Raw genomic sequence first — 15,140 nt, 5'->3', positions numbered from 1 at the left:
TGGTGGACTCAGGGGTGGACTCTCCTATCTGGGGCTGAAGTCGCTGAGGTGGTCAAAAAGCTCCTTGGCGGCAAGGCCCCGGGGGTGGATGAGATCCGCCCGGAGTTCCTTAAGGCTCTGGATGCTGGTGGGCTGTCCTGGCTGACACGCCTCTGCAGCATCGTGTGGACATCGGGGGCAGTACCGCTGGACTGGCAGACTGGGGAGGTGGTCCCCCTTTTTAAGAAGGGGGACCGGAGGGTGTGTTCCAATTACAGGGGAATCACACTCCTCAGCCTCCCTGGTAAGGTCTATTCAGGGGTCCTGGAGAGGAGGGTCCGCCGGATAGTCGAATCTCGGATTGAGGAGGAGCAGTGTGGTTTTCGTCCTGGTCGTGGAACAGTGGACCAGCTCTGTACCCTCTTTGGGGTCCTGGAGGGGTCATGGGAGTTTGCCCAACCAGTCTACATGTGCTTTGTGGACCTGGAGAAGGCGTTCGACCGTGTCCCCCGGGGGCTCCTGTGGGGGGTACTCCGGGAGTATGGGGTACCAGACCCCCTTGTACGAGCTGTCCGGTCCCTGTACGACAGGTGTCAGAGCTTGGTCCGCATTGCCGGTAGTAAGTCGGATTCGTTTCCGGTGAGGGTTGGACTCCGCCAAGGCTGCCCTTTATCACCGATTCTGTTCATAACTTATATGGACAGAATTTCTAGGTGCAGCCGAGGTGTTGAGGGGATCCGACTTGGTGGCCTCAGGATTGGGTCCCTGCTTTTTGCGGATGACGTGGTCCTGTTGGCTTCGTCTGGTCGTGATCTCCAGCTCTCACTTGAGTGATTCGCGGCCGAGTGTGAAGCGGCTGGGATGAGAATCAGCACCTCCAAATCTGAGACCATGGTCCTCAGCCGGAATAGGGTGGATTGTCCTCTCCGGGTCGGGAGTCAGGTCCTGCCTCAAGTGGAGGAGTTTAAATATCTCGGGGTCTTGTTCACGAGTGAGGGAAGGATGGAGCGTGAGATCGACAGACGGATCGGTGCGGCGTCTGCAGTAATGCGGACTCTGCACCGGTCTGTCGTGGTGAAGAAGGAGCTGAGCCTGAAGGCGAAGCTCTCGATTTACCAGTCGATCTACGTTCCTACCCTCACCTATGGTCATGAGCTGTGAGTCGTGACCGAAAGAAGGAGATCTCGTATACAGACGGCTGAAATGAGTTTCCTCCGCAGGGTGGCCGGGCTCTCCCTTAGAGATAGGGTGAGGAGCTCGGTCATCCGGGAGGAGATCAGAGTAGAGCCGCTGCTCCTCTGCATCGAGAGGAACCAGTTGAGGTGGCTCGGGCATCTGGTCAGGATGCCTCCTGGACCTCCCTGGTGAGGTGTTCCAGGTACGTCCCTCTGGGAGGAGACCCCGGGGAAGACCCAGGACACGCTGGAGGGATTACATCTCTCAGCTGGCCTGGGAACGCCTCGGGATCCCCCCGCAGAGTTGGCAAATGTGGCTGGGGAGAGGGAAGTCTGGGCTTCCCTGCTTTTCTCTGTGTTTTCCTGTCCCTGGGATCAATGAGAAGGCATGGCATCTCATTTAACTTTTATGCTGATGATAGTCAGAAATATATGCCACGTAAAAAAAAAAAAAAAGCCTTCTCCATTGCACCTCTTCTAGCATATCTGGAAGATGTTAAAGCCTGGTTGGTGCTAAACTTCTTACATCTTAACAAAGGAAAACCTGTAGTTATGGTGTTTGATCCTAGTGGAGCTTGGAAACCCCCGCCTGTTTGGGCCCTTTGTCTTAAAACTTGGGTTTTAAGTTGGACAGTGATTTTAAACTGGATCAGTAAATCAGCCCTGTAGTCCAGCTGTCTCCAAATGAGACGTCTTGCTTAAGTCAAACCTTTTCCTGCACAGCAGCACTTTGAACCAGTAATCCTGCCTTCATTATATCTTGGCTGGATTACTCTAATGCTCTTTATGTTGCGATGAGCCAGTCCTACATCGCATGTCTCCAGTTGGTGCAAAACGCCGCTGCACACCTCCTAACTGGAGCACCTATTCTGGCCTCCCTCGCCTGGCTGCTTGTGCACTACAGAACTGTTTTTAAGATTCTTTTATTTGTTTTTAAATCCTTAAATGGTCTGGCCCCTCCTCACCTCTCTGAGCTTCTCCACCCCCACACTCCTGCTTGGTGCCTCAGGTCAGCTGACCTGCTGCTCCTGGACGTACCGAGTTCCAAACAGAAACTTAGAGGGGACACAGCGTTTTCTGTTGCCGGTCCAAAACTGTGGGATGAGCTTCCCCTCCACAGACAAGCTTCCTCACTGTCCATTTTTATAACTTATCTTAAGACCCATTTTTATTCCTCGGCTGACAGCTTCTGGTCAGTGTGTAATAGTTTGGTTTTAATTATTGGTTTTGTTGGTTGTATTTATTATTTATTCTTTTGTTTTATTGTTTTAATTTCTTATTCCATGTATGATCTATTGTGTTATTTATTTGTCTTTTAACTGTTTTTTTTTTTTTTGTTTGTTTGTTTTTTGTTATTGTGGCTGATTGTGTATAGCACTTTGTTCAGCTCTGGTTGTTAAAAAGGATTTTATAAATAAAGTTGAGTTGAGTTGAGTTAATTCTTTAAAGCAAGACCCATGAAAAAATGGTAACAGAAGTCCAGTTTTTGGAATCAAAGATCTTTTTTTAGTTGGTCCTTTCACAAAATGTAAGAAACTACTTAATCATTTTTGGGTGGTTTGGTACCATTTGTTACCATGTCGAAATTATTATCGTGCAGTGATTTGCTTCCTGGTCTCTATTAAGAAGCTAAATTAGATATATTCAACAGGATTTTTAGCAAGGTTTTTCCATAAAGATATGCAAAATGTCTCAGAAACTAATTTTTTCCACTCATATATATATAACATGTTCAGATGAGCGCAGCATGGTGGCGTAGTGGTTAGCACTGTGGCCTCACGGCGAGGTTTGAATGGCAGCATTTCTGTGTGGAGTTTGCACATTCTCCGCGTGCATGCGTGTTCTCTCTGGGTATTTTGGTTTCTTGACATGATGTTAGGTTGATAGTATTGGGAGTGAATTTGAGTGTAAAACGTTGTTTGTGGCTCTGTGATGTCCTGATGTACCTGCCTCTCATCCAATGATTTCTTGGATAGACTCCAGCTTCCTTCATTGAACAAAGTGCAAAAAATGGATGGCTGTTCAGATGACTGAACTTCTTCCTTCTCTTCAGAAGTTCAGGTTTTATTCATTCAGACATTCTCTTGAGATTTACTGAAACATCTTTAGATAAACATTTCTGCTACCACCTGATTGATCACTTCTCTAATCACTTTCATTTCGCTAACCAGTGGCTTTTTTAAGATAAATGATTATGTTTCAGGATGTTTCTCATTCAGATTATACACTGAATTGTGGATTTTTGTTTGTCCAGACATTATGTCTGTCCATGGCCATTACTTCAAACAGTCACATCCAGAAGGATAATTGATTTTTTTTTGCTTGCATAATCAATCGTTTAGTCCCTTAGGTAAGAAAAAGCAGGACATGACATTTTCTTCTAAAAGTAGGCTACACAGAGCTGCATGAAGCATAGAGAGCTGGGACGACCAAGGGCACTTTAGAGGAGTGTGGTATCAGTGGAGCGAGAAATCTGACTGAATATCTGCTGGTTTTCCTCCACACCTGCAGGTCACGAGGCCCAAGCTGCTGTTGCTGCAGTGTCTTTTAGAGGTGTTTGACAGGTTAAAGCTTGTTACATCCTCCACATGAAGTGCAAACTTTCTTCTTGCTCTTGAGGCCACAAGAATAAGAAAAAAAAAGTTCATTTGCGTCTGCTCCATTCATCCACCAAGACAATCTCTATCTGTAACAGGGCGGGGATCACTGCCGGGGGCTGTCTGTGCTTTATGGGAAATTATCTCTGTTATTTCATATTTAACAAGAAACCTGGTCTGTGGCAGGGCGGGTTGTGCATGCAGTAGGATCAGTGTACTAGAGGTGCATAATCTAGGTGCCATAAAGTAGAAGTCTTGTCTGGCAGCTGTTCCAACTATCACGAAACCAGTTGAATGTAATCAGCTCAGCTCCACTGCAGATGGGCCTGTTGGTGAAAACACCGGTTCTAAATGCACAGGTAGATCCAAAAACATGGCAGGACTTTTTCTTTATTTTTATTTCAACTTCTTCTTTATCCACCTTGAGCTTTTCACCACTTCGATCAGCTGTTTAACTATAACAACCCATTTAACCTGCATCAGAAAAATGCGGAAGCGGAAACTGTCCATTCATGCAGCGTTGTATTAACCACACCCACCTCAAATGTCTGACTAATCATACAATAGCCGTGTTCTAAAAATGACTGCCTACCTAGTATGGGAATTACCCACAGTGCTCCAGTCCCCAGTTGCCTAGCAGCTGCATCTTTTCTCCAAATATGTATTCCAAAGCATAGGAAAATATAAAAAATTCAAAGGAAAGCGGGCGGCCCAGACGAGCGGCCCAGCTTTCCCTGAACTGAGAATACAGCCAGTCAAGCGTTAACATCAGAGAAAACATGCTGGTGTGACCTGGTGTGTAATGAAATTAATTTGTTGTCACCCCAAGGCAATGCTGCTACCATCCTAGCTTTTCTATTCATGGTGGTGGATCAAAGGGTAACTCATTATTAAAACCTGATTTAGCTCAAAGTAAGAGCTAAAGTCTGGTGATGAAAATAGATAGACGTCGCCCTCTTAGTGTTCTGGATTCTTGCAGAATGATCAAGCCAGCTAAAAATTACTCTGATTCAAGATAAAATTTGAATACACCCAAATAATTAAAATTTTTGTGTGTATATTTATAAATATGTCTATTCAAACTCCTCAGCATGTATCTGCTTCTCATTCTCTGCTGTCTTGCATGAAATAAATTCTGGGGGAAAAAGAGACCACGAGGATACAATTGTAACCTTGTTACAAGCTAATGTGCAGCCAAAGTACAAATTTTAAGGGTGGATTCAAAGTAGCCTTCAAGGTCATTGAGGTATGAGGTATGTTTACTACCAGAATACAGTACCCAGCCCTGTAAGATGCCCCCACAGTGATTTGACTGCAGTGATCATGTGGTGTGGACAGTGGTATACTGTTTTTCAAGTAAAATTCATCAATAATGAAACAAAGCTGTACAAAGTCAGTTGTAAGAAAAAGAATAACAAACAATACTAGCAGGAATAGACTTAATTACCATGTCAAACTCTCTTTGCTACTAATATCATATTTTTCCATCGTTACCTCATAGGAGTAATAGTCACCATTTGCAACAAGAAACAAGTTTTTGAGGATAAAAATCCACATGCTATTTGGATACTTGAGGACATTTTTGATCCATTTGACTATTATGGCTTAGTTGAGTGACAGTACATTCAGACCTTAAGCTAAGCTGTTTGAGAGACCAGGTCGTTTAATCTTATCATTTTATTTTTCCATATGAATTGATGTATCTGTAAAGTGCCCCAGGATGATGTGAAGTTGTGCTATACAACTAAAACTCAATTGAAAAAGTGGATTTAGACACATCTAAGGAAGAGAAAAGAAAGCCTGCTTTTCACATTCCTTCTGCTTTGCTCAACAGAACTCTGCCAAAAATGTAAAAATCTTTTACAGACCAATAATTGAATTTAGATTTCTGTGGCATCAATCATCCAAAGCATATTTAGGTCAAGCATTTCTCTTGAAATTTTTTACTATTCTTATGCAGGTTTAATAGATTAATTTTTTTCAGCTGCATGTTTTTTTTAGCGGCACATATTTCATAATAACTGCTTTCTTATAGGGGAAGAATTTTACTTTTTCAATATTTAGAGATGGGGAGCTACTGAGCTCAACTAGGGACGTTGTGGGTCGGAGGAAGGAATACTTCGAAGACCTCCTCAATCCTACCAACACGAGTAAGGTCTATTCAGGGGTCCTGGAGAGGCCGTCAGGGGGTCATATCTCAGATTGGGGAGGAGCAGTGTGGTTTTCGTCCTGGTCGCGGAACAGTCGACCAGCTCTATACCCTCTTTGGGGTCCTGGAGGGGGCATGGGAGTTTGCCCAACCAGTCTACATGTGTTTTGTGGACCTGGAGAAGGCGTTTGACCGTGTCCCCCGGGGGCTCCTGTGGGGGGTACTCCGGGAGTATGGGGTACCAGACCCCCTTGTGCGAGCTGTCCGGTCCCTGTACGACAGGTGTCAGAGCTTGGTCTGCATTGCCGGCAGTAAGTCGGATTCGTTTCCGGTGAGGGTTGGACTCCGCCAAGGCTGCCCTTTATCACCGATTCTGTTCATAACTTATATGGACAGAATTTCTAGGCGCAGCCGAGGTGTTGAGGGGATCCGGCTTGGTGGCCTCAGGATTGGGTCCCTGCTTTTTGCAGATGACGTGGTCCTGTTGGCTTCATCTGGTCGTGATCTCCAGCTCTCACTTGAGTGATTCGCAGCCGAGTGTGAAGCGGCTGGGATGGGAATCAGCACCTCAAAATCTGAGACCATGGTCCTCAGCCGGAATAGGGTGGATTGCCCTCTCCGGGTCGGGGGTCAGGTCCTGCCTCAAGTGGAGGAGTTAAGAGGGTATAGAGCTGGTCCACTGTTCCGCGACCAGGACGAAAACCACACTGCTCCTCCTCAATCCGGGATTCGACAATCCGGCGGACCCTCCTCTCCAGGACCCCTGAATAGACCTTACCAGGGAGGCTGAGGAGTGTGATTCCCCTGTAATTGGAACACACCCTCCGGTCCCCCTTCTTAAAAAGGGGGACCACCACCCCAGTCTGCCAGTCCAGCGGTACTGCCCCCGATGTCCACGCGATGCTGCAGAGGCGTGTCAGCCAGGACAGCCCCACAGCATCCAGAGCCTTAAGGAACTCCGGGCGGATCTCATCCACCCCCGGGGCCTTGCCGCCAAGGAGCTTTTTGACCACCTCAGCGACTTCAGCCCCAGAGACAGGACAGTCCACCCCTGAGTCCCCCAGCTCTGCTTCCTCATCGGAAGACGTGTTGGTAGGATTGAGGAGGTCTTCGAAGTATTTTTGTTTTAGTGAGTTTTAGTGAGTTTTAAAATTAATAAAGCTCTTTGTACTGGAACCTTGTCTCATGCCCCTTAAGTTTACTGAACCTGCATACCTTTGGTGTTCATAAGGTTAATGCTAAATCTCTGGGTGAAAGTCCCAGAGTGGCGTTGTTGGAATTATTCTTCTCGTTAGTCTTACTCAGTCCCGTCTCGCCACACTTTGGGTTTTTTTCTTCTGTTTTTTTTTTTTTTTTTACCTTCTCCTCTTCTTAATAACTGTTCTTTGTGTTAATCATTCAAGTACCGCTAAAAATCTTTTTAAAATTATATCAATTTAATCCATATATTTACTTTTGATCACCACAGATCATTTTGTCAACGAATAAATTTTAGTTCAGCTTCATAGCATAATTTCCTTTTATCCACATGCATCCTAGTCTAACAAATATTTTGGCTTTATTAGGTATTTGATTCATGAAGCATATATATGCTTTTCAAACCCTAGCTGAAGAGTAGGTGTGAAAACAGAAAAGCTGCTGTCATGATGTTTATTTGCTTTTAGCTGCTATATGGAACCACGTCCATGAGAGCAAAACGCCATGATATTTTTCTTGTGACTTCAAGAACAAGAAAAACCCCATCCCTCCCCAAAAAGGGAGGGATGGGGTTAAGGGTTGCAGTCTTCATGTTTGTAACTGCAGTGAGGACAGGACCACTGGATGAAAAAAATACCTGGTTTTTGTCATCCTGAAGAAATTTCAGGAGTTGTTCACTGCCACCATCAGCAAGACAGACAAACCCCAGATCTCTGAGCTCCTGGTAGTCTTCAGGTTTGAGATCTTCCTCCTGAGTGTCTCGCTGAACAGGACAGTTTCACATGACAATCACCCATCACTTACCATAAATACATGAATGTGGAGATAACTTGCTGTAATGCTCATTTACTTACCCATCTCTGGATTGTGTCATTCACTTGATCCTCATTCATAGTCAGCATATCCTCAGCTTTTAGACACTTTTATTAGTATATTGTTTTCCTCTTCATGCTCTCCTTTTTTGTAACTGTGGCTGTAGCAGCTGTGCGAGTTTGGATCAGAACGTGTCGGCTCTCCTAAAGTCTCCAGAGACAGAACGAGATTCAGCCTGTCAGGAACTCAACTTAAACCTCTTAATGTGTAATAGGATTAAAGCTGAGCAGGTCTGCTTGGTCAGTGAAAACCTGGAGCTTTCTGGAAGGATCCAGTCAACTCTCATTCCAGACGGTGACGTCCTTTCTGTTTGGAAAAATATTTACTGTTGCGGTCAAAATTATTCAACCCTCACTGGTTTATTGGCAGAATGTATGAACTAGCAGCTATTTACAAGAAATTAAGCAGGAAATGCTGCTTTCAGTGACCACTGCAGTCCCTTCTGCTTTAATGACCTGCTGCAGAGGCACTGTCATAAGTTGTACGATGGAAACTGAAACCTCAATTGCAGCTGCCACAAAGTCTTGCTTCAGGTCTTTTGCAGTCAGTGGAGGGTTTTTGATCACCTGTCTTCTCATGAATCTGGTAGCAGTCCTTGATAGTGTGGCAGTATGAGATGAGAGTGATGGTTGCGTTTCCAGCCAATCAGCAGGTGGGGGGCAACATATTTAAGCAGGCGAGTCAGCTCCTGACAGCGAGCGCTCACCTGGTTGACTGACTGCGCAACTTCCGGTCGTCAGACTCCCTGCTGCTTCGGAGTTGAGTTGGCCTGACACCTGCACCGCTGTGGTAGGTCTCCTGCTTAGTTTTGTCCTGCATTGTATCAATCAGCGTTACATCCCTTAAATGATTGCTGTATAGGTGGAAAGACAAGTCGCGGTGCCTCCTGTTGAAGAGCCCTCTGAGAGTAATGCTGCCATCCAGGTATGTAATCCTTTACTTTGGGTGTGCTTCCTGTCTGGATGGGACGTTTACTTAATTATTGTCGTTTCTAGGAGACAATCTGAGCTTTTAACAGCACAGTGGACCCGCAGCCAGCTGATCGTGTTGTAGCACACACCGGAAGTGCTACAACTAACGGCTGATCGTGTTGTAGCACACACCGGAAGTGCTACAACTAACGGCTGATCGTGTTGTAGCACACACCGGAAGTGCTACAACTAACGGCTGATCGTGTTGTAGCACACACCGGAAGTGCTACAACTAACGGCTGATCGTGTTGTAGCACACACCGGAAGTGCTACAACTAACGGCTGATCGTGTTGTAGCACACACCGGAAGTGCTACAACTAACGGCTGATCGCTCCGGATCGCTGCTGCTTTGCTTTGCTTTACTTTTAAGGATTGTCCTGCCGGACTTTTATTACTGCTCTGACTCCAGCGATTGTTTCTCCCTGTGTGTGTAATTGGGATGGGGGGGTTTCTCTCTGCTGAACGACCGCTGCTGCGGTCGCATCGGATTTTAAGGCGGTTTTTGTAGCGTGGATACCTGAGATCATCTCCGCGACAGGATGCATCACTACATCACCCGGGCTTTCAGCTGATGTGGATATACAGCCTATTAGCCCTTCTGATGCTCCTCGAGAAACTCTTTACTGGGCGGTGACTTGCATCCTTCCAGGCCACCTGAGTGGTCTAGTTTATTCATATTGTGTTTCCTTTGTTTTATTGAATGTTTTAACATCTGTTTTTCTTTGTTTAGTTGCTGAGTGCTCAACGGTGGTGGTAACCTGTGGTGTCGGGGTGCTCTCCCCTCTGAACAGCGTCCTCCTTTATGCATGCTCATTGTGCCACTGTTTGTGTATGTTTGCTGTGGTAGTGCGTGTGACTGCTTGTCGTGCGTGTCGTGTTTGTGTGAGGTGCTTCTTGGGACCCTCCACCTTTTGGTGCCACTGAACCATTGGTAAGACTCAGCTTCAGTTTTAAATTGTTTTAGTGAGTTTTAAAATTAATAAAGCTCTTTGTACTGGAACCTTGTCTCATGCCCCTTAAGTTTACTGAACCTGCATGCCTTTGGTGTTTATAAGGTTAATGCTAAATCTCTGGGTGAAAGTCCCAGAGTGGCGTTGTTGGAATTATTCTTATTAGTCTTAGTCCCATCACGCCACAATAGCTTCCTCTTTCTGCTACATCCAGGTTGACCTGGTAAGATCCACTGGTGCATGCACAGTATTGAGTCATGAATGAATTGTTCAATACTCAAGAATCACTTTACTGAATCATGATTCCTCTTCACTACTGACTCATTAACTGACTAGACCCTGCTCCTGTAGCTTCCTAACTCCAGAGCTAACTGAAAAGAGAAAACAAAATATCCCTATTGCACAACTGAAGTACAAAAACAGTGTTAAGCTCACAGTTATCACACTTATAACACAATAAAACCACTCACAGATCAGAGCGTGCTGTTTGGTGTGCAATTTCCTGGTGTGTCACACATTGTGGAAGACCTGTGATGGACTATGCCGAGAAACTAGCACCACTCGAACTCATGCGGTGATAGAGCTGGACCGAGAACTGAATGCAGTCTGGCCCGAACTGCATTCTACGGTATATATATATATATACACAATATATATATTGTGTATATATATATATATATATATATATATATATATATATATATATATATATATACACATATATATATATACACATTTTATATATATATGTATATATATATATATATATATATATATATATATATATATATATATATATATATATATATATTCACTTCACATTTGCTGCTCAAAGAACAACAGATTGCACACCTCTGTGTGTGTATATATATATATATATATATATATATATATATATATATATATATATATATACACATTATATATATATATATATATATATATATATATATATATATATATATATATATATATACACATTATATATATATATATATACACATTATATGTATATATATATATATTCACTTCACATTTGCTGCTCAAAGAACAACAGATTGCACACCTCTGTGTGTGAATCTCTCTCATTTATATTAATGATTACATTCCATCTATAGATTTTTTTTTTTAGTGATTTCCATGGTCACTACAAAGGCAGAGGATGGGTTCAGTATATTTGTATGATGTGTTCACTTCTTTAATAATTCAGAGCTGGGATGCGTTTCCACGTTTATACAAATTGATTGATCGTCTCACATGCTAGGCAGGATGCAAGGTAAACTATAAAACAAGAAACCATTAACCGTAGAATCAACTTGGCTACCAGATTGCCAACTATGAAGGTATGTTATAAGTTTATAACACAGCACTAGAGTAGCAATTTTTGCCAGCTAATGCCATTTTCCTACATTTGGTACTTAAAATAGAAGTTGGTTTTTTTTTTCCCACAAAGTGGTAAACCCAAATTATATATAAGCATTACAGTGTTAACAATTACAGTTTGTATCATAAAGTGGATGGTTGTCATATTTTACAGTTTCAAACAAAGATCCAGCAGGGAGAGTGAACATGAGGGCAACCTGCCACAGGTCTATGATGAGGTATGGGAAGCCTCACGACCTCAAGGTAGAAAGGACGAAAACATGTTGAGTCATTGGCCTATCCTTGGTTTATCAGTTCAAGCAAGATCTGGGCTGTCTATGTAGCTAAAGCTAGTGGTACAACATTACATATTGTTATATGCAGCCGAACATAACTTTCAAGGGCACCCCAAAAAGTGTTTTTTCTGTTTCTGATCTTTGAAACATTAGCTTAAAGCCTGTTACATACTACACGAGACGCAAGAACTGAGTTCTTGATCTTGAGGCTGCAAGAACAAGAAAAAACATCTTGTTTGGCAGGTCCATCCATCCTCTAGGAGAAGCAGGTCTGCAGCGGGGAGGGATCACTGCGGGGGGCGATGTCTGCTTTATGTGCAATGAACCCGGTTGTTACCTCCGCCGAGGTGGTTGTTTCCCCGGCGTCTTTTTGCTTAAGATAACTTAAAAGGTTACGGAGGGATTATATAAATATTTCAAGAGTTGTTGCAAATGTAAAAATGAAGAACTGATTAAATTCTGGTGGTGATCAGGATCACCGTTTGTATCCAGGAACTTTTTAAAAGGATTCTTAAACATCGTGCTTGGTGGAGGTTTCCGCTCTCCGAGTTTCTAGTTTCATATTTAACGAGCAGCTTCGTCCGCGGCAGGGCGGGTCGTGCACGCGTTGGGGCGGGTCGTGCACGCGGCTGGGTCCGAGTGTTTTATTGCCACATGTAAAAATGTTCGTACTTTCTCACCACCTCGATCAGCTGTTTTATCAAAACAATCCGTTTTGCACAGTAAAAACGCGGAAGCAGCAACTCCACTTCCTGCTTTCTCTGTGTTAACCACGCCCACCTCACATGTCCGACCAATCACACGATACTTCTCGCAGCCCCGCAAGAAAAAAGTTCTGCCAGCCCGGTGTGTCAAGAACTGTCTTCAAACACGTCCGCGAGAACAAAATGACGCCATGTTCTTCTCGAAGCCTCGAGAACAAGAAAAAAGTTCTGGCTTCTCGTGGAGGATGGAACAGGCTTAAGTGGCCATGTTGTGGTACATCCGCAGTGACAGGCAAGCGCTTATTTTCTACCCTGGATCTAGGCTACAGTAATCTCTTCAATGTCCAGTATTGTTGAAACTTGTAATATGAAAATACCATTGAAGGGATCAGTGAGAGGGGCATATTTAACACACACACATATATTTTGGCAAGGGTCTGTCTAATAAAGAAGTATTTTGTCAACACCATTCACTTGAATGCAAAGCCTGTTCTTATCTTTCTCTTTAATGCATTAATTTATGAAGACTGTATCATGAATTCATGTTGCTCATCATGAACGTTGATTCATGCGATTACTTGATCCTTAATTGATAATCAATAATGAAGATCATTTCACTGCTTATTTATGCAAAGCACACTCAGAAGTTCATTTGGGTTAACATGGATGTAAAAGTACTTTGAATGACCATTAAAAAAGGTTTATTGTAGGTTTTTTGTTTGCTTTTGTTTTAATGTTACTAAAGCAGCTATGTATTAGATATAAAGCATTTCCTTAATATACTAGTGTCTTATCTTTATTAAATGTACTGCATTTATACAGTGATATTAAAACCCTAATAATCACTACAAGCACTTTTACATATCTGTGCTACCCAAGAGAAATTCTTTGAGTGTGTCTTGCATTAAATAAACATGACAAAAAAGTAGCAGGGAATTAAATTATATATTTGTATCTAAACTGGCAAATTTGTTGACATATTGATAAATTAACAGTGAACTAATGTTCATCAATTGATGATCAATTAGGGGTCAAGTAATCGCATAAATCAACATTGACATTACCATTAGTTAAGAATGAGCAACAGGAATTCATGATACAGTCTTCATAAATTAATGCATTTGTTCATTGCTCATCTATAATCATAGCTTTACTGTGTACATGGACTATGACTGTTCTAAGAGATAACTGTGTTGCTACAGATGTGAATAATGTCAGGTTGGAACTCCCGACAGACTTCTTTGCCACAGAAACACACTGTGTGTGTGATGCAACACACACAGTATGTGGAAGTTCAGTGTGTCATGCCATGTTTGGGAATGTTTTAGTGTCCTGGCCGTGTGTCCCACAAGGACTTAGGACAATAAGAACATTTCAATTTTATGGAAAGTTGAGCATTTAGACGGCGTGGACGACACATTCCCGGTCCAGAGGTGATAAATCTGAAGTAAATAAGTGATGAATCATCCTGAAGACCACGTCTGATGTAAAGAAGACCGAGCTTGGTGTTGTCCTGTTAAACGGGACAGGGCGGCCATTAGAACTACGGTGATGACCGCTTCTTTCCCCCATTTACATCTTGTTTAAAAGTTGCTAATAACCTGGATGTTTTTAGCATGGTCATCAGAGATGACTCATCATGTCTATAGCATCCGTCCTCATAGATCTATAGTTTACATAGATTATCACCAGGATGGTTTTAGCATGGTTATGTTAGCAGTAGTTTGCTTCAGCTCATGCACTGATCTAAACAACACAACTTTTTTTGAGTAATTGGGTTGTACTTCCAGCTTGTGTCATTGGATGGGAAACGTGATTGTAGGAAGAGAGCCTTCTTTCAGCAGAAGCCTGGAATCAAACCCCCGGCACTTCACTGCAGACTGCTGGACCCTGTTTATCCAGCAGTCTGCAGAGTGCCGGTCACACATATTCCAAAGCTGTGGCTGCTTCCAAAAACAAACTCCACCCATTGCTATTTAGCTGTTGTCTCATTCAGAAGATGTGAACAAATGTAGTTTTCCCTCACAGCCAAAGAAGTATTTCTTGTGCAACGTGTTAGCATTGAGAATGTCCACCATAGCTTTAGCTTCTTCCCTCTCATACCTAGCAGTGAAGGTGGGCGTGGCTTTCTCCTCGTGAATGTGCACAAGCTGGAGAAGATGACCAATCACTGAGTCCTGTCCCTGGGACGTCACTAGAATCTCGAAGTAGAAAAAAACTCTAGAAAAATGTGTTTTCGTCACCATGGAAACCAAACGGAGCGAGTGCTGGAAAACTCAAACATGCGTTTAGGTGATAAAACACGGTGCCATTCACATGTCTGATGAGGATTCAACACTGTAGAAAGCTCAGAAAACTATTCATTCATTCATTTTCTAAACCACTTAATCCAATTCAGGGTTGCGGGGAAGCTGGAGCCTATCCCAGCTGGCTTTGGGCGAAAGGCAGGGTACACCCTGGACAGCTCGCCGGTCCATCTCAGGGTTAGAAAACTAGACAAAGCATAATAAGACTCCTTTAAGTAAATAATTTGTACCATGATTGTAAAGTGTTACCGAAAACTCAAAATAGCATAATAGGGCCCCTTTTAAGCCCTCTCCCATATGCCCTTTCTCTGGAGCCTCTGTCTCAAATTATTCATTTATCCAGTAACATTACTCCTGCAGCGGTGAATGTAACCAAACATAGTAGGCTATATCTTTGTAAGCGGACGGTCAATGTCCTTTCATATGTTGGGTATGCCCAGTCCATCCCTAATATTCTAACTTTTTTCAGTAACTTCAGTGAAATATCAGTCTGCCTTTTTCATGAAATGAATCAATGAGAGATGCGACCTGCTGCCATTCCTGTTGTTAAGCACTTTAAATAGCTTGGGATTGAGGTTTC

At 43.2% G+C, this 15,140-nt stretch overlaps 1 protein-coding gene across 1 annotated transcript in view; it reads right to left on the bottom strand.

Moving 5' to 3' along the window:
* Positions 1-7,999, bottom strand: part of LOC306759988 (glomulin-like) — a gene marked incomplete at both ends in the record, with an annotated part of 14,109 nt that extends 6,110 nt beyond the window's left edge. Inside the window, 2 exons of the mRNA XM_079245734.1 lie at positions 7,735-7,860; positions 7,952-7,999. Coding sequence (XP_079101860.1) covers positions 7,735-7,860; positions 7,952-7,999 — 174 coding nt within the window. The remainder of the gene's footprint in view (positions 1-7,734; positions 7,861-7,951) is intronic.
* Between the last annotated feature and the right edge of the window lie 7,141 nt (positions 8,000-15,140).

This window comes from Telmatherina bonti, assembly GCF_933228915.1.
Source record: "Telmatherina bonti genome assembly, chromosome: 8".
NCBI classification, from domain to species: domain Eukaryota; kingdom Metazoa; phylum Chordata; class Actinopteri; order Atheriniformes; family Telmatherinidae; genus Telmatherina; species Telmatherina bonti.
This window is presented reverse-complemented; position numbering and strand designations above follow the sequence as displayed.